The sequence below is a fragment of the Pongo abelii genome, chromosome 4, assembly GCF_028885655.2.
Source record: "Pongo abelii isolate AG06213 chromosome 4, NHGRI_mPonAbe1-v2.0_pri, whole genome shotgun sequence".
Taxonomy (NCBI): Eukaryota; Metazoa; Chordata; class Mammalia; order Primates; family Hominidae; genus Pongo; species Pongo abelii.
The window spans coordinates 188,858,873-188,877,303 of record NC_071989.2 but is presented as its reverse complement, the minus strand read 5'-3'; the positions used below and the strand labels follow the sequence as shown (position 1 = coordinate 188,877,303).

At 51.7% G+C, this 18,431-nt stretch overlaps 1 protein-coding gene across 1 annotated transcript in view; it reads left to right on the top strand.

The window, feature by feature from the left end:
* Positions 1 to 17,699, top strand: part of RASGEF1C (RasGEF domain family member 1C) — a 107,225-nt gene extending 89,526 nt beyond the window's left edge. The window contains exons 7-14 of the mRNA XM_024247285.3: positions 3,598 to 3,687; positions 5,269 to 5,371; positions 5,852 to 5,931; positions 6,014 to 6,109; positions 10,166 to 10,261; positions 12,153 to 12,276; positions 17,002 to 17,074; positions 17,564 to 17,699. Of these exons, the coding sequence (XP_024103053.1) occupies positions 3,598 to 3,687; positions 5,269 to 5,371; positions 5,852 to 5,931; positions 6,014 to 6,109; positions 10,166 to 10,261; positions 12,153 to 12,276; positions 17,002 to 17,074; positions 17,564 to 17,588 (687 nt within the window). The 3' untranslated portion in view covers positions 17,589 to 17,699. The remainder of the gene's footprint in view (positions 1 to 3,597; positions 3,688 to 5,268; positions 5,372 to 5,851; positions 5,932 to 6,013; positions 6,110 to 10,165; positions 10,262 to 12,152; positions 12,277 to 17,001; positions 17,075 to 17,563) is intronic.
* The last annotated feature ends 732 nt before the right edge of the window (positions 17,700 to 18,431 follow it).

Sequence of the window (18,431 nt, the reverse complement as noted above, 5' to 3'; positions counted from 1 at the left end):
CTGCCTCAGCCCCCCAAGTAGCTGGGACTACAGGCACATGCCTCCATACCTGGCTAATTTTTGTATTTTTTGTGGAGACACGGTTTCACCATGTTTGCCCGGACTAGTCTAGAACTCCTGAGCTCAAGAGATCTGCTCACATTGGCCTCCCAAAGTGCTGGGATTACAGGTGTGAGTCACCTCACCTGGCCTAGTTTTTTATTGCTGTTGTTGTTGTTGTTTGAGATGGAGTTTCGCACTTGTTGCCCAGGCTGGAGTGCAATAGCACGATCTCAGCTCACTACAACGTCTGCCTTCCGGATTCAAGAGATTCTCCAGCCTCAGCCTCCCAAGTAGCTAGGATTACAGGCGCCCACCACCAAGCTCAGCTATTGTTGTATTTTTAGTAGAGATAGGATTTCACCATGTTGGTCAGGCTGTTCCCGAACTCCTGACCGCAAGTGATCCACCCTCCTCGGCCTCCCAAAGTGCTGGGATTACAGGCGTGAGCCACCGCGTCAGGCTGTTCTTTTAATCAATGTTGAACCAACTTTGCATTTCTGAGACAAACGAAACTGGGATAAATGAAATCATTATCTTTTTCACACATCCCTGGATTTGGTTTGCTAATGTTTTAGGATTTCTGCAACTATAATTGTCAGTGAGACTGAACTGTTATTTCCCCTTCTGACACTGTTCTTGTGTAGTCTTTGTTTCTCTTACCCTGATGTCTATTCTTCCTGAAAGACTGGAATTACTTGTTCTTGGAGCATTTTGTAGAATTAGCCAGTGGAACCATCTAGGCTTGGTATTTTCTTTCTTTTTTTTTTTTTTTTTTTTTTTGAGACAGAGTCTCGCTCTGTCGCCCAGGCTGGAGTGCAGTGGCGCGATCTCGGCTCACTGCAAGCTCTGCCTCCTGGGTTTACGCCATTCTCCTGCCTCAGCCTCCCGAGTATTTTCTGTGAGGGATGACTTTCATGTACTGATTCAAGGTTATTCTTGTTTGTTTCTTTGTTTATTCTTGTTATCGATTTAATGGTTATAGGACTATTTAGGTTTTATGTTTCTTCTTTAGTCTGTTTTGTAATTTATATTTTTCTAGGAATTTGGCCATTTCTACTAAGTTTCCAAATTTATAGACATAAAATTATTTGTAATATCCTCTAGGTATCTTTTTAATTTCTTCACATCTACATTGACCCATCTCTAGTATTTTGATTATTTACACCTCTCTTTGTTTCTTTATCAATCTTATCCAAGGTTCATCAATTTTATTAATATTTTCAAATAAAGATCTTTTGACTTTGTTGATTCTGTAGATTGTAGTTTATTTTACTATTTCATTTCTTTCTTCTCTACTCTTTATTATTTTCTTCCATCTACTTTCTTTGGATTTATACTGTTATTCTTTTTCTAGTTTCTTATGTGGATGTTCAGCTTGTTTTTATCCTTCTTTTCTAATAAAAGCATGAAAGATGATTTCTCTTTACATAAATTTTTATTTACAGCCTCCAAGTTTTATTTTTTAACATTTTCATTATCAGTCTAATTCCATTATGATTTCGTCTTTGAAACATAGATAATTTAAAAAATTTTTCTGTTTCTGAACATTTGAAAAGAATGCATGTTCTCAAGTAATTAAGTTCAAGTTTCCATATTTGTTTATTACTTCAAATTGTGTTGTTCAGATTCATATTCATCCTGGGTTTCGTTTTGTTTTTCTTTTTCAATCTCCCTAACCTATTAGTTACTGTCATGTGTGTTAAAATCTTCCATGTAACTGTAGGACTCAACTTCTCCTTATAAAGAACTTCACCCTTCTGATTATTTTTGCCTCCATATATTGAACCTATGTTGCTAGCTGCAATCAAGTTTAGACTGGTGACGTATCCCTGATGAGCTGACCCTTTTATCATTATGCAGTTACTCTCAATTTCTCCTAAAGCTTTTTGCCTTAGGGTCTTTTTGTTGCCTTAAAGTCTGTTTTGTTCAATATTAATATAGCTACATAATATTTATCAGATATATATTTTCTTTTTTTACTTATATCCTTGTGTTTGGAGTGTATCTCTTGAAAGTGGCAAGCAGCTGCATTTTTTAATTACAGCGTTGTAATCACTAATCCATAAGAATTTGTTCTTGCTATCTTCTGTTGTACTACATAGTTATCTTCCTTATCTGTTTCTTTTTCCTCCTTCCTTTGCTTCTTTTGAATGAATAGGTCCCCCATTCCATCTTCCCCTCTATTTATTGAAAGTTACCCTGGCAGTTTTTTGGGGATTTTTTTTGTTTTTTGTTTTTGTTTTAGTTTGGGTTTTTTTTTTTTCTTTTTAGATGAAGTTTCGCTCTTGTTGCCCAGGCTGGAGTGCAGTGGTGCAATCTCGGCTCACTGCAACCTGTGCCTCCTGGGTTCCAGCGATTCTCCTGCCTCAGCCTCCTGAGTAGCTGGGATTACAGGCACCCACCACCACACCCAGCTAATTTTTGTATATTTAGTAGAGACGGGGTTTCATCATGTTGACCAGGCTGTTCCTGAACTCCTGACCTCAGGTGATCCACCTGCCTTGGCCTCCCGAAGTGTTGGGATTACAGGTGTGAGCCACTGCGCTCGGCCTACCCTGGCAGTTTTAACAAACACATTTATGTTAAGTTTCGTCTTTTAAATGGTGGTATATTATACAGTGGAAAGTTCTACATCCATTTAAAAATTTTATTTCCAAAGGATATGTTATGGCACAGGGAAAGGTTCGCATAGCAAGGCATGGGAATCTATATGGTTATGATAGATGCGTGCATACACACAGCTGGTGCCCATTACTCCCAGCAGCTCAGCACCGAATGCGTGAGCACAGAACCGTTGCTCCCAGGGGAAATGCAAGGTTAGGTTCCTGTGAGCCTCTCATCACAACGCTTTTGCCAGCGAGTCAATATATCACCTTGTTTCATGTGTGCTTATGTTTAAAGACATTATTTAATATAAATTATTGATTAATATTGATCTCATGGCTAACGGTGCTGTTACTCACAGCTGAACGCTGATGTTACACACATTTTCTCTGTGAGGCACAGAGCAGCCTTTGTGCGCGTGGGAACACTAGACGGCACTTCAGCACCATGCTTGTGGGCCTTTCTCAACAATGAAATTATCAGCAAAAAGCACGAAAATGCAAAGGATATGATACTCAGTAGGCCAAGTCTGAGCGTGTGATGCAGGAGGACAGAGCATTGCTTAGCCTCCTCCGGAGATGCTCGCGGACGCTCATGACTTCAATATTTTTGCCACCCCGCGCATGTGTACAGATGACCACAAAAGTGACACAAGTTTTTGGGGTTACAAATACATTTTAGGGAGCAGGCAAATTTGCAAATACAGGATCCAGGAATAATGAGGTTCATGTGTGTGTGTGTGTGTGTGTGTGTGTGTGTGTGTGTGAAGTCACATTTTAAAATGTATTTTTAAAAGGACTAAAAGGGTACATGCCAAATCTTTGGTATTTCTGGATGGTTTGGGGGTTTTGACATTTCCCAGATCGTAAGGATCATGAACTGACTTCATGTTCTAAAAGATGATAGACAAAAAGGCTCAGAATGTGGTCCTGTGTGGTATGTTTTTTCTAGCCCTGCTTCAGTGACAAGACCAGCAACCTGGAGGCTTACGTGAAATGGTTCAACAGGCTGTGCTACCTGGTGGCAACTGAGATCTGCATGGTGAGTAGACAGTCAGGGTGGCAGGCGGCCGGAGTCGGGAGGAGCCCACGGGGGAGGGAACCAGAAGGACACCTTGAGTCCTGTTCATTTCCAAGTCCAAGGCCAGGCTGGGCACCCCTCCAGGACTCCAGGTGACACCAGCTTTCCTACAGTGACATTCCCCTCCAAGTAGAACCCAGGCCAGATCCACCGGCCAGGCACAGAGGGTGCTGGAGAGGGTTTGCTGAAGGAGCGAGAGGCTGTCACTCCCAGCCCCAGTGGCTCTGCTCTCTCCATCTGTGCCGGCCTGCCTGGGGCAGCCTGGCCTGCAACTGGCCTTGTTTGGCTGGCTCGGGACCTAGAGGTGGACAAGATCCGACCTTTGAGCATTGGGAGATGCACGTAAAAGCCCATGGTTCTAGCTGCTCTTGGAAAGCACCAAGTCTCAGCAGCGTGGAGCCAGACGTGCTTGTCACTGAGTCGCAGTCCCGCCTGGCCACACCCACCCGTCCTCCTCCTTGCAGCAGAGGGACCCTCCTCTGAACCCACTCTCTCACCTTAAGATAAAGCCCAGGGGGCTGCTCATCCCAGGGCCAGGCTGGAGGCAGCGCCAGGCCAGGCTTGGCTCTCTGCAGCAGGTGCTGAGACTGAGTATGGGGCACGTGTTCATGAGGGGTCCACACCTGTGGAGAAGAGTAGAGAGGAGGCGGCCCCATGCGACGTGGCGATGGACACAGGAGTTGGCCTCTGTCCCTCACCTGGCTCAGCCTCCATCACAGGGCGGGCTGCCCTTCAAAGGACAGGGCCAGCCTTGGGTGGGCAGCTGTCTGTGGCCAAGACAGCCCCTGGAAGGGGGTTTGGTGACACATCTCAGAGCACAACATCCCACTTCTTGGTGGCAGTAAAGACCCTTGCTGCATCTTTGGTAGGCAAGCAACACCTACCTGTGTGGAAAGAATGCAACGCAGGCCCCACCGGTCCAGCCCACTTCCTACTCTCACACTGCTGGCTGCAGGCGAGAGGGCCAAGCCTGGGCGAAGCCTGGCCTGGTCCCCCAGGGAGCCAGCTGTGGCCCAGGATGGCCGGGGAAGGACACGGTGTGGTTCTGCGCATCACAGGGGTCTGAAGTCCCGAGCGCCTGGCCACAGACAAGGGTTTACCAGTCACGCAGTTGTTAGATGGAGAGAGCAGAGGGGCTGCTCGAGGGACAGGCCTCAGGGCCAGCTTGTACCCCAGTGAGGGGAGAAAGCCCAGGGCTGGGGGCAACTGGGTGGGGCTCTCTCATTCAGGGAAGGAGTGGAGTGGGAGCTGGGCCCAGAGGGAGGAGGGCGCTGGAAGGGAGCCAAGGAGCATATCCCGAAGGTGCCTCTCAGCAGCTCCAGGGCTGCAGGGGGTGCCCGTGCCCCCACCTAGCCCTCTGTGGCATTGGGCTCTGCTGGCTCGGCCCATGAAGCACTCTGAGACCCTGTTTACCCTGAGCCTCAAGTGCCTCAGCTCTGCAGTGGGTTTAGAGAAGGCAAAGAGGGCCAGCTGAGGGGAGCGGGCCTGGTCAGGGCAGGGTGGAGGCGTATCACCGCTGAGGCTCTGCTGCCCTGTCCCCAGCCAGCCAAGAAGAAGCAGAGGGCCCAGGTGATTGAGTTCTTCATCGACGTGGCCCGCGAGTGCTTCAACATCGGCAACTTCAACTCCCTCATGGCTATCATCTGTGAGTGGGCCGTCCCGGGCCTGCAGTCCCCAGTGGAGGGCCCCCCCAGAGGTGGGAGTGGGTGCAGCCAGGCAGGCAGAGTGCACGCCAGGGCCCGCCTCTGAGCAGTGGGAGGGCGTGGGCCAGGCTCTCTGAAGGCCTGGACAGCCCCATGTCCCCACCTCAGAGGTCCTGGGGAGCCGCCTCTTTTGAGGCAAGCCCAGTCCCCTCGGGATGTTTGGTGAGGGCTTGGTGGTATGTCCCCAGACCCAGAGAGAACGAGGGCCCAGTGCAGGTGCTCGGTACAGAATGGGACCAGCATGGTGGCAGCAGGCCCACCTGACCATGATGTCCACCAGCATCCCCTCACCCACCCACCGTGTGACAGGCTGAGCCCTGCAGACCCCAGCCCTGGTCAGGGTGCAGTCCAGGGAGCTGCAGCTACACAGAGGCACCCCTGTCCCAGCAGCAGCCCTCTCCAGCCCTCCCTCCCTCTTCCAGCCGGCATGAACATGAGCCCTGTCTCCAGGCTGAAGAAGACCTGGGCCAAAGTGAAGACGGCCAAGTTTTTCATCCTCGAGGTAAATGAGGCTGCTGGGCTGCCGGCTGCCTCCGGCCATCCCCTGGGCAGAACTGCCCACATGCATCCCTGTCTCCTTCCAGCACCAGATGGACCCAACGGGGAATTTCTGCAACTACAGGACAGCCCTGCGAGGGGCGGCCCACCGCTTCCTGACGGCCCACAGCAGCCGAGAGAAGGTAGGTCAGGGCCATGTTGGCCCAGGGGGGCTGCAGCAGGGAACCTGGGTGCTGGCTCAGAGTTCACCTGCTGCAGCTCCTGCCCCCTGCAGCATCAGTAATAGACAGCCAGGTCTCCTTGCTTGCATGCCTCCAGTGTGGGGAACACACCACCTCCCAAAACCTGAGGGAAGCCAGCCTCAGACAGCTCTGACTGATAGGAAGTGCTTCCTGAGGGCCTGAAGCCGGGCTGCCTGGGGTCATCCTTTCTTGGGGGGCCACGCGAGTGAGGCCACTTTGTCTTCTGCTCACCAGTTCTTCAGAGCCCCCACGGCCCCTCCTCTCTTCTCCTGAGTCAGCGGCCCCAGACCTGCCCTGCCACACTACGGTTTCCAGGCTCCTCCCCACTTGGGGCCCTTTGGTCCCTAAACAGCTCCATTTGTCAAAATTTCTTCTGTTTCAGATAAAACTGAGGTTCCAGGTACACAGGATCTTCCACATCCCTGATTCTAAACATAATACTTTTATTTATGTGGCCTCAGATCACATTTACATTTTTGGCAATCACTGAACTCAGCTTTTTCCTCACCCAAACTGCCTGTTCACAGCTCGTATTCTTTTTTTTTTTGGAGATGGAGTCTCTCTCTGTCGCCCAGGCTGGAGTGCAGAGGTGCAATCTTGGCTCACTTTAACCTCCACCTCCTGGGTTCAAGCGCTGCCTCAGCCTTCCAAGTAGCTGGGATTATAGGCGCCTGCCACCACGCCCAGCTAATTTTTGTATTTTTAGTAGAGGCGGAGTTTCACCATATTGGCCAGGATAGTCTTAAACTCCTGACGTCAGGTGATTTGCCTGCCTTGGCCTCCCAAAGTGCTAGGATTACATGCGTGAGCCACTGCACCCAGCCACAGCCTGTATTCTTATATACCTGCATTTGTGGGGCCTTTGCTGACCTGATCAATTTTATTTTTCCTCCAAATTCTACTCATGGCCTGTGGTACAGAGAGTCATGGACAGGCTCTGGGATTGCAATGATCCTCTGGGTTGAAACCTGTTACCATCCTGATGGTTAGAGTTGTTCATCTCTATGGAGAGGAAACTCCAAGATTTGTACCTTTGAAGGCCCGTGCCGTGCAGGAACATTAGTGGAATCAGGTCCCTGCTGTGGTTCGTGCATGTCTGTCTCCAGCTTGAGGGATAATAGAACACATGGCTATTGTTGAAATTCAGGTCCCCCTGGAATTGCACTGGAGGGATGCCAGTGGGCAAGTTTGGGAAGCAAGCTGAGGTGTGCACGCTTGTGCCACCTGCCAGGCCTTCTTGGCCCTCCACCCAAGGGGCAGACACCAGCCACACAGATGGCTCTGTCCTGTCCAGCTGGCCTTTCCTGTTCAGGCTGTGAGTGTGTCAGTGACTCTGGGTCCCAGGCAGGGGTCTGCCGCAGAGGGGAGCAGCAGCCAGGGATGCGAGACCTCAAATTGCAGGGCAGGTGGGCGGCCCGCCAGGAGCCAGAGCCCAGGAAGCTAGACAGCAGGGGTAGGAACCTCATGTCACTGAGCACCTGCCTCATCCCAGCCACTTGGCCTCCAAACCCCAACTGAATTCTGACAACTACTCTGGGGGCATCAGCATTGCCAATTCCCAGATCAGCAGACTGAGTCTCGGGTGGGAGACCTCACTAGTCCACTCACACTGCAGGTAGGTGGCAGAGCCAGGATCACACTCCAGCCTGTCTGGCTCTGAAGCTCGTGGTCTGCACACCACCAGGCTGACTCCTGTTCCCAGGCATTGGGTGTGTGTGGTGGTCGCAGGGCACTGGCTACGGGCCTAGGTTGGATGCAGAGTCGGTGTACAGGAGCTTGGTGCCGAGCTGGGCTGGGAGCCGTCAGCCATGGCCTGGGCGCTCCGCACTGCTTCCTTCATCTCTGCTGGGACACGGGGGCTGTGGGGCAGGTAGACAGACTGGGATTCAGATGCCTGTGTTCTGAGCCCCTTCCAGCCCTGGGTGCTGGGATGCTGTGCATTGGTGCTGTAGGCGGGCGGCTTACAGCTGTGTATTTACTTTAACCTCATTCTCTAACTTCCAGAGAGAGACGGGTCATGGGCTAGGCCCACAAAAGCTGCTTTATGGGTGGAGAGGGGTGGAGGGGCAGAGGGAGGGAAGGAAGGAGGAAGGGATACTTAGAGCCGTGCTCACAGCTTCCTGGCGCCCCAGCTGAGTTGATGGGCTGGGAGATCTCGGTGGTCATAGCACTTTACGCTTCTTTCCTGTCTGTGGGCGGCTCCTGTCTGCCCCTCTCCCAGTCTGTGTCACAGGGCCCACTTATCTGGGTGACCTCCAAGCTGACCCGGGCTCTAATTAAACTTCTCACATCAGAAGCAAGGGCAATGGCTTTGCAGATACAAAGGCCTGTTTGGCTGCTGTGAGGGCAGGGAGACCAGGTCAGACATGGGGGGTGGCCTTGAGTGGCGTGGCCGTGGCGGAAGGGGTGAGAAGTGCTCGCGTATGGGATGCGCCACCTCTCGAGGACCAGCTCAATGCCCCTGCCTCCAGGAGGCCCAGACCAGGTCCCAGAGGAGCCTCCTCTGCGTGCAGAGTCCCGCACTCCTTAAACCCCCTCCCTGTCTTGGCGCATCTACCTATTCCAACACAGTTCAGCTGTCCAGAACCCGCACTAGGACTGGGGACTCAGCACCACTGAGGGAGGGCACAGACACAGACCACCCCCACAATCCCCCCCGCCACTGATCCCGGCACAGTGAGGAAGAGGCAGGACGGGGCACTAGGGCAGAGCCACCTGGGACTCAGCCCTGCTTCCGCTGCTCACTGTTGTGTGAGCTTATGCAAGGTATTTAACCTCTCTGGGCCTCAGCTTCCTCATGTATAAATGGGGTTGTAAGAGCCCTGCTTCACAGGACCATGTAAAGATGGAAAGTAATCGTGTGTATAGCTCAGCAGTGAGGCACTCAGGCTTGATAAAGGCATAAGTAGCGGGCTCTGTGGGAGCACAGATGGAGGCTAAACCCAGCCGGCAGTGGGGAGTTGGGATTAGCAAAGATTTGCCAGATGAGGCCTCCTCATTTTGTAGGTTACTCCTACAACTGTGTCTCCCACTACAATGAGGTCAGGAGTGAAGAGTCTGGTGGGGGCCTGCACGCAGCCCGCAGCCCTTCACAGGCTGGGTCCATGAGCCTTTCTTTGCCTTCGGGCAGTGGAGCAAGAATGCTTTTGGTCTAACAGTAAGTGCATCAGGATCAGATCTTTAGCATCAAGAAAGACATAGGGGGACAAACTGTTAAATTTTTTTTTTTTTAAAAAAAGGAGGCCACCTGGGGAGGCTGAGGCGAGCAGATCACAAGGTCAGAAGTTCGAGACCAGCCTGGCCAACATGGTGAAACCCCATCTCTACTAAAAATACAAAAACTAGCCGGGCATGACGGCAGGTGCCTGTAATGCCAGCTACTCAGGAGGCTGAAGCAGGAGAATCACTTGAACCTGGGAGGCGGAGCTTGCAGTGAGCCCAGATCACGCCATTGCACACCAGCCTGGGCGACAGAGCGAGACTCCATCTCAAAAAAAAAAAAAAAAAAAAAAAAGGAGGCCACCAAATTTCAGAACAGTTGATGCACATCTGTTCCATGTGTCTTTAACAGTGTGTTCAGCAGGGACTGCACCTGCCGGTGCACACGAGCCTGTGGACCTTTGGATGGTGATGGGGGTAGTGGGGACCTACCAGCCCCTCCCAGAAGGCAGTGGAAGGAATATTCAAGGGTCATCATGACTGTGCATCTCTTACCCAGCCCCAGGACAGGCGGCAGCACCACGGCGCTCTGCAGGGTGATGCGCGCCTGCTCCTTTCTTTGTGTTCCTTATTGCCCTCCATGGTGCACAGGAATTCGCCTTGTAACCCGTGAAGCCCCGAGGACCCAGCTAGCCCAGGAAGTCTCCCCTGCCCTCTGCACCCTGGGGTCGGGTCTGAGATCCCTGGGGCAGCTATCTGCTGGCAAGGCTGCCCCCCGTCCTGGAGCCTGCTGTGTGGAGGGCTGGCTGGGGCCGACCTGCCCCCTCTTTCTTCCAGATTGTCATTCCTTTCTTCAGCCTGCTCATCAAAGACATCTACTTCCTGAATGAGGGCTGCGCCAACCGCCTTCCCAATGGACACGTCAACTTTGAGGTAGGACCTGCGTGCGGACCGCCTCTGAGGTAGACAGGCCGGAAAAGTTCCCAGGGCAGGACCACTGGCCCTTGCACACCCAGCTTCATGGGGGACCCTGGGGCAGAATGAGCAGTTCACAGCCGACCTCGGCAAGGTTATCAGGGTCCTCCCACCCTGACATCCACTGCAGTGGAGATGCTGAGGCTCAGGGTCATGTCCATCCAGGCTGCACCTCACGGCCAGCACAGGTGAAGCAGGGTCCATCTGAGCCCTTGAGGAGCACCAGGCTGGCAAGAAAGGCAGCTCTGTGGGCCCACAGTGACAACTGGCAAGGCACTGTGACAGGGGCTGTGCCCTGGGGTTCAGGACCAGCCCAAAGGCGGAGCCTTGAGCAGCAGGAGGAAGCTATCAGGCCAAGGCCAGAGTGAACAGAAAAGAAAGAATTCTGCTCCCTCTGTAAACACTCACCACTCTCAGCTCAAGTGTCTCCTCCTCCAGGAAGCCTCCCCGGACCTCCCAGACAGAGATAGCCCACCTGTCAGGCCTCCCAAAGCACAGCAGGCTGGGCATCCCTCCATCCATCCTCAATCCCTCCATCCATCCTCGATCCCTCCGTCCATCCTCGGTCCCTCCGTCCATCCTCGATCCCTCCATCCATCCTTGGTCACTGTACCCAAGTCCCTGAGCTCCTGAGAAGAAAGGCCAGGCTGACCCGCTCCATATCCTGACCTCCAAAAGGGTCCACCCAGCACACGTGTCTCGGCGTAGCTGGTGAGCTAGGCAGACCCTGAGTCAGACAGAGCATGCCATGCAGCAGCTGGACCCATGGTCTGTAGGAAGGAGAGGGCTCTTCTCCCACTGAGAGCCAGCCCCACCCTAGCATTGGCCTTAGCAGTGGGTGACACAGTGGGTGTGAGGCCCCACCCAGCCTCCAACTCCAAGGAGCCGTAAGTCCTGGGCCAGTCACCAGTCACTGCTCTGTCTGAGCCTCAGTCTCTCCCTGTGTAAGATGGGTCTTCAACTGTAGCCCAGAGAGGGGCTGGGGGTAGAGGTGCAGCATGGCCTCCATGGGCTATGAGTGTCCCCTGCAGCTGGGAACCACGGCACATGGCCAGACCCTTGGGCCTGGAGCTGCCCTCCTCACAGACACCCCAGCAGACCGCCACATGCTGCCCACAGGCCTGGTTAGAGGGTCCCAGGCCGCCTCACCTGTTAGGTTAGCCCAGGCTGGAGGTGATGTGGGCAAGATTGGACTTAGGCAAGACACTGCAGGGGCCCAGGGAACTAGGATCCTCCTCCAAAGGTGACACCAGCCCAGAGCCAGGTGTGGGAACCCCTGCCTTAGCCCTTCCTGAATTGATCCTCAGAGCTGAGGCCAGGGACAGGTGAGACTGCAAGGTGCTTGTGTGGTCCCAGCTTTGGGGAGTGAGCAGAAGGGACTGGACCTGGCTTCCAGGGCAGATCGGGGGTGTCGTGGAGCGGGGGTCCCTGCCATTCACAACTGTGCACTGCTCTTTATTTAAAGTTGGCACCTTTTTTAAAAAATTAAATACATGTGTTTACATTTTACTTAAATAAAATCACACTTAAATGAATTACTTAAGTCTTACTTAAATATACCTATTTAAATATATTTGCATAATTACGTAAATCAACAAACATGTATCACTTGCCATACATAGAGGATAACAACAAAGTAAATACAATGACATAAAACCACGCCCACTCTTGCTCCACGCAGGCTGCAGGCCGGGACTGCTCTCGCCCTCATTTATCGCCCCCTGCTCCTCCTCAGAGCCCGAAAGTCACTGGGTGTTGAGAGAGTCTCTGCCAGGACCAGCCCCTCCCCCTCATGGGGACCTCCAGGCACTGGAGTGCCTCCATTCTGTGTCTCTGTAACCCCTGGCAGAAATTCCTGGAGCTGGCCAAGCAGGTGGGGGAGTTCATCACCTGGAAACAAGTGGAGTGTCCCTTCGAGCAAGACCCCAGCATCACCCACTACCTGTACACCGCCCCCATCTTCAGTGAGGATGGTAAGGTAGCCCTGCAGCCCTCCTGCCTACTGGGCCATGGGACCCTGGGGTAGCCTCTCAGTCACCATTCAGGACCCCTGCTCTGAGTAGGTTAGGGATGCACCCTGCCCACCTGGGCTGGCTCCGGGAGGGAACAAGGAGGGCTCCATCCCCCTGGCTGGCCCATTGCCACTCCAGGAGGACAGGATGGGCCTGAGGAGGCCCAAGCTGGGACCTCAAGGACCCCTGGGGCCAGGCTCCTCCCCGGACACAGTTTGGACACCTTTGGAATTCTAAATCAGAACCATCTACCTATCTGACTCACTTTCCTCAGTAAAGTGGGGGTGATGATAAGAATCACCCTCGGCCAGGCACAGTGAGTCATGCCTATAATCCCAGCACTTTGGGAGATAGAGGCAGGCAGATCAGAAGGTCAAGAGTTCGAGACCAGCCTAACCAACATGGTGAAACCTGTCTCTACGAAAAATACAAAAATTAGCCGGGCATGGTGGTGCCTGCCTGTAATCCCAGCTACTTGGGAGGCTGAGGCAGGAGAATCGCTTGAACCCGGGAGGCGGAGGTTACAGTAAGCCGAGATGGCGCCACTGCACTCCATCCTGGGTGATAGAGCGAGACTCCGTTTCAAAAAAAAAAAAAGAATCACCCTCCCAGAGCTTACGTGGGGAGTGCCAAGCATAGCACTGACTGTGTAGGCGTGTATGTGTGTGCGGGTGTAACAGACACAGGCGCGAGGTGAGGCCTCTTTGCTGCAGAGTGCCATTCATTTCTGTCCTCTCCACTAAATAAGCATTTCCATGTGATCATTTGTCAGGTGTAAGCTTGCTTGCAAGGGTGCTAAGGGGGCAGGTCCCAGGGCCCCGCTTTCAGGAAGCAGAAGTGGTGGAGAAGCAAGTGGCCCTGTGGGCTTGAGCTAGGGTGGAATGGCCCCGTGGCCAGCCACATCACCCTGAGAGGGCCTGCTCAGGATGCAGAAGACCTGGTTCCTCATCACAGCAAGCATGTCACAGAGGGACCCACACTTAGGCTCAGCGGGCACTTTTACTTTCTGCCAAAAAAAAATAGGGGAGAAGGATCTTTTAATGATTTTGCTTTTGAATACTTTCAACTTTGCCATTTTATTGTTTATATTTTGAAGCTGGGAACTTTTTGGAGGGGGTTTCACCCGTATCTGTAGCCACCTCCCCCCAATGCCACTAAGAAGCTCAGCAGCTGATGAATAAACCTGTCTGAGCTGCTCCCACCCCAGCGAGCTGTGCAATGAGCAGGCCTCATCGTCTCTAAGGCTCTCCTGCAGTATCTGGAAAGTGGGGTGATGCAAGAACCTGCTCCCCAGGGCCACGGTGGGAATGCCTGGAGTTGCCCAGGCAAAGCCCACACAATTACACTCAATGCACACTAGTGCTTTAGTTTCCTGTTGGTGCTGTCACGAATCACTTAGTGGCTCAAACTTAGTGGCTCAAAACAACACAAATTTATCCTTATACACTCCTGGAGATCAGAGGGCTCAAATCAGTTTCTCGGGGCTAAAATCAAGGTGTCAGCAGGGCTGGTTTCTTCTGGAGGCCCTGAGAGGAGAATCTATCTCCTGGCCTTTTTCAACTTCTAACGGCCACCTGTATTCCTTGGTTGTGGCCCCTTCCTTCATCTTCAAAGTGCGTCACTCCGATCTCTGCTTCCATCATCACATCATCTTCTCTCCACCATAGTCAAATCTCCCTTTGCCATCCTCTTATAAGGACGCCTGTGATTGCATTTAGGGCCCCCACATATAATCCAAGATATTCTCCACATCTCCAGAGCCTTCATTTAATCATGTCTATAAGGTTCCTTTTTGCCATAGAAGGTAACATTCAAAGGTCCTGGGATTAGAACCTGGATACCTCTGGGACATTATTCAACCTACTACCCTAATTATTATTATTATTATTATTATTATTATTATTATTATTATTATTTTTGAGACAGAGTCTCGCTCTGTCTCCCAGGCTGGAGTGCAGTAGCTCAATCTCAGCTTACTGCAAGCTCCGCCTTCCGGGTTCACGCCATTCTCCTGCCTCAGCCTCCCGAGTAGCTGGGACTACAGGTGCCGCCACCACGCCTGGCTAAATTTTTTTGTATTTTTAGTAGAGACCGGGTTTCACCGTGTTAGCCAGGATGGTCTCGATCTCCTGACCTCATGACCCGCCCACCTCAGCCTCCCAAAGTGCTGGGATTACAGGCGTGAGCCACCGCTCCGAGACCTACTACCCTAATTATTATGGTGATTGTTGTCATTAGCCAGCGACCTCTTCATGGAACTTGGGCATTAAGATGAGTCAAAGACACATGAAGAGAGGCATAGAGGAGTCTCAGGGCGGAGAGGGAGAAAAGAGGGGGGCATTTTATTTACTCCTTTAGTCAACCATATGTCTTCAGAGACTGCTGTGTGCCAGGCAACAATCTGGCAGTTAACACAGACAAAATTGGCCCTCCTGGAGCCCCATTAGAGAGGGGCATCTTCCATTTTTACTGTCTCCTTCCTTCTGTCCCTCCCACAACCCCAAAAAAGTGGAGGAAAGTAAAGTAAGAGACCTAGGATGTACTGAGCCCCAACTGGGTCACTTACAGCCCCTGACAAAAACCTGGCCCTGACCTCAGCTCCAGGCTTCCCCGGCAGGGCCCACCTGGCAATTAGTCAGCCTTGAATCTCCTTGAAGCAAATGAAAATATAGAAAGTCTCAGCAAAGAAATGGAAGATATAATAAGGAAGAGCCAATGGGAGTTTTAGAACTGAAAAATACAATAACTGAGAGGGAAAACTGAGTGAATGGGCTTAACAGCAGAATAAAGAAGGCAGAGGAAAAAATCTATGAACTGGAAGATAGAACAATAGAAATTATACAATCTGAACAACAGGGAGAAAAAAGACTGAAATGGCCGGGCGCGGTGGCTCATGCTTGTAATCCCAGCACTTTGGGAGGCCGAGGTGGGCAGATCATGAGGTCAGGAGATCGAGACCATCCTGGCTAACACGGTGAAACCCCATCTCTACTAAAAATACAAAAAATTAGCCGGGCATGGTGTCGGGCACCTGTAGTCCCAGCTACTCAGGAGGCTGAGGGAGGAGAATCGCTTGAACCCAGGAGGTGGAGGTTACAGTGAGCCAAGATCACACCACTGCACTCCAGCCTGGGCCACGGAGTGAGACTCTGTCTCAAAAAAAAAAAAAGAAAGAAAGAAAGAAAATAGACTGAAACATATTTTCAGAGACCTGTGGGATTATAACCAAAGATCCCACACTCATGTCATCACAGTCTGTGGAGAGGAAAAAGAGGGCAGGACTGAAAAAGTACTCAAAGAAATAATGGCTAGAAAGTTCCCAGAGTTGGAAAAAAAACATAAACCTACAGATTCAAGAAGCTGAATGATCCCCAAAAGGAAAAACTAAAGAAACCCCTACCAAGACCCATTGTAGTCAAACTTCTGAAAACTGAAGAAAAAGAAACAAATCTTGAGGCCAAGCACAGTGGCTCACACCTGTACTCTCAGCACTTTGGGAGGCTGAGGCAGGTGGATTGGTTGAGGCCAGGAATTCGAGACCAGCCTGACCAACATGGCAAAACCTCATCTCTACTACAAATACAAAATTTAGCCAGCTGTGGTGGCACATGCCTATAATCCCAGCTACTCGGGTGGCTGAGGCACAAGAATTGCTTTAACCTGGAAGGCAAAGGTTGCAGTGAGCTGAGATTGTGCCACTGCACTCCAGCCTGGGTGACAGAGCAAGACTCTGTCTCAAAGAAAAAAAAAAGTTTAGGCTGATGAAAGAAATCAAGGAAGATGTAGGTAAGTGGAGACATAGGATGTTCACGAACGCAAAGACTGCATAGCAAAGGTATTAATTCTCCTCCTAGAATTTAAGTAGAGGTTTAATGCAATTCCTACCCAAATCCCAGCAAGACTCTTTGTAAGATAGAGATGAGATTCTCCTAAAATTTGTATGGGAAGTCAAAGGAACTAGAATTGCTAAAACAATCTTGAAAAGGATTCATGGGAGGAATGAGTCTGCTTGATGTTAAGGCTGATACGATAGAACTACAGTTGTTAAGACAGCACAGTATTAGGGGAGGGATGGACGCATGGATCAATGGGACAGAATAGAGAACCCAGAAAGAGACCCACACAAATATACCAGGTGATTTTTGACACACACACAAAAAAAAAAACAATGGAGGAAAGCTAGCCCTCCAACAAACAGTGCCGGGGCATCCGGACATCCACAGACCAAAACATGAACCCCAGCCCAAGCCTCACACCTTATACAAATAATTATCTCAGCATGGATCACAGACTAAAATGTAAAATGTAAACCTATACAACTTTTAGCAGGGAAAAGCAAGAGATAACCCTCAGAATATAGGGCTAGATAAAGAGTTTCTTATTCCAAATATGCCATTATGATATGACCCAGCCATTGCATTCTTGGGCAGTTAGTTATTCTAGAGAAATAAAGACTCATGTATTTATACATCATTTGAAGTGAGTTTCACACAAAAGCAAAAGCCCTCACACAAATATTATAGAGCTACGGTCGTTAAGACAGCACAGTATTAGAGGAGGGATGGACACATGGATCAATGGGACAGAATGGAGAACCCAGAAAGAGACCCACACAGATATACCACGTGTAGAACAGGTTATTATCATCAACCATAATTGTGAAGTTTCACTTCATTTTCTGTCTAGGTCTTTATTTGGCTTCTTATGAAAGTGAGAGCCCAGAGAACCAAACAGAAAAAGAGAGATGGAAAGCTCTAAGGTGAGTCTTCCCGCCGAGGTGGGGCCCAGGGGCTGCTTGGGACCAGGACAGGGCCGAGGGGCTTCAGAGATACCCAGGTCTCCAGCCTCCTGGGAGCCTGAGCAGCCCACAGTGGGGATCAAGCCACAGTCATAGGGATGAGGAGAGGAGGCTGAGCCTGTGACTCCCCCATGGCTGGTGGCTGCCTCTGTGGGCAGTCAAGATGCATGTCCCAGGGACAGGGACTCCCAGTCTATATTTGTATGCCAGACAGTGGGACACACACCCCACCTCCTTCTTGCTCGGCGTGTTAACACGTCCAAGTGGCAGCCGGAAATGATCCATAGCAATGGACTTCGAGGGCTGAGCCGCAGGGATTTGCAGAGCACCCCTCTGGGGCAGGAGGCCGGCTCTTCTCAGCGCACTGAGAAAGTGGCTCTGCTGGAGAGCAGTCTAACTGGGGTGGGGAGCTCCAGGCTCTCACCGCTCCTGACATGCTTCAATCTGCAGATCTTCTATTTTGGGGAAGACATGAAAGCGCTGAGCTGAGGGACGAGGAAGAGATGGAGCCCGCAGAAGCCGTCCACAGCCCTGCCTCAGTGGCCCAGCGGGCAGAGGTGGGGGAGTGCCTCACTACTTTGCAAATGCCGACCCCGTGGCCTGCTGCCCCCCACAGTGGCCATACGGGCACAGGAGACCTTTTGTGGGACTTTGGCCCTGGCAGGACCCAGGGCCTCCAGACGTGCGGGCAGCACATGCCTTGGGGACATCCTACCTTTAGGACCGTGGGGCCTGGTCAGTCTGTCCATCCTCGGCAAGGACACAACACTGCCCCAGAGGGTGGGGCCGCTGCAAGCTCGAGACCTTGCTTGCTTGGTGAAATGTGCCACTTTGGCCACCACCCACAGTGTGTCACCAGGTGGCTTGGGAACTTCTAGAGCTACAGCAGGCATCACGGTGCAACATGAGATGCCTGCGCCAGCCCCAAGCCCACTGGCAGCAACTGCCATTCCGCCCATGGTCCCTCACCCTGCCCTGCCGACGAGCTTGTCTCTGCAGCCCCAGGTACCCCCTTCCTGGATGCTGCTGGCCCCAGGAGATAGCTTTCTGGTGACAGCTGTGGAACGCGTCAGCAGGACAAACTGGACACATGGAGTTACAGTGTGTACACGGCAGTCCCGCCACCCAGCCCCCTTGTAAACTCTAGTCGCTATAAACACACCCGTAAACTCTGCCTATCCATGTCCACTGCATGTCCACCCCATGGCAGGTTTTCAACTCAGCCCGGGGACTGATGTAGCCACAGTTCAGGCATGGGACCGGGTAACCGTTTCCCATCCAGAGACCCCGTGTCGTGCTCACAGAGCCTGGTGCGTGG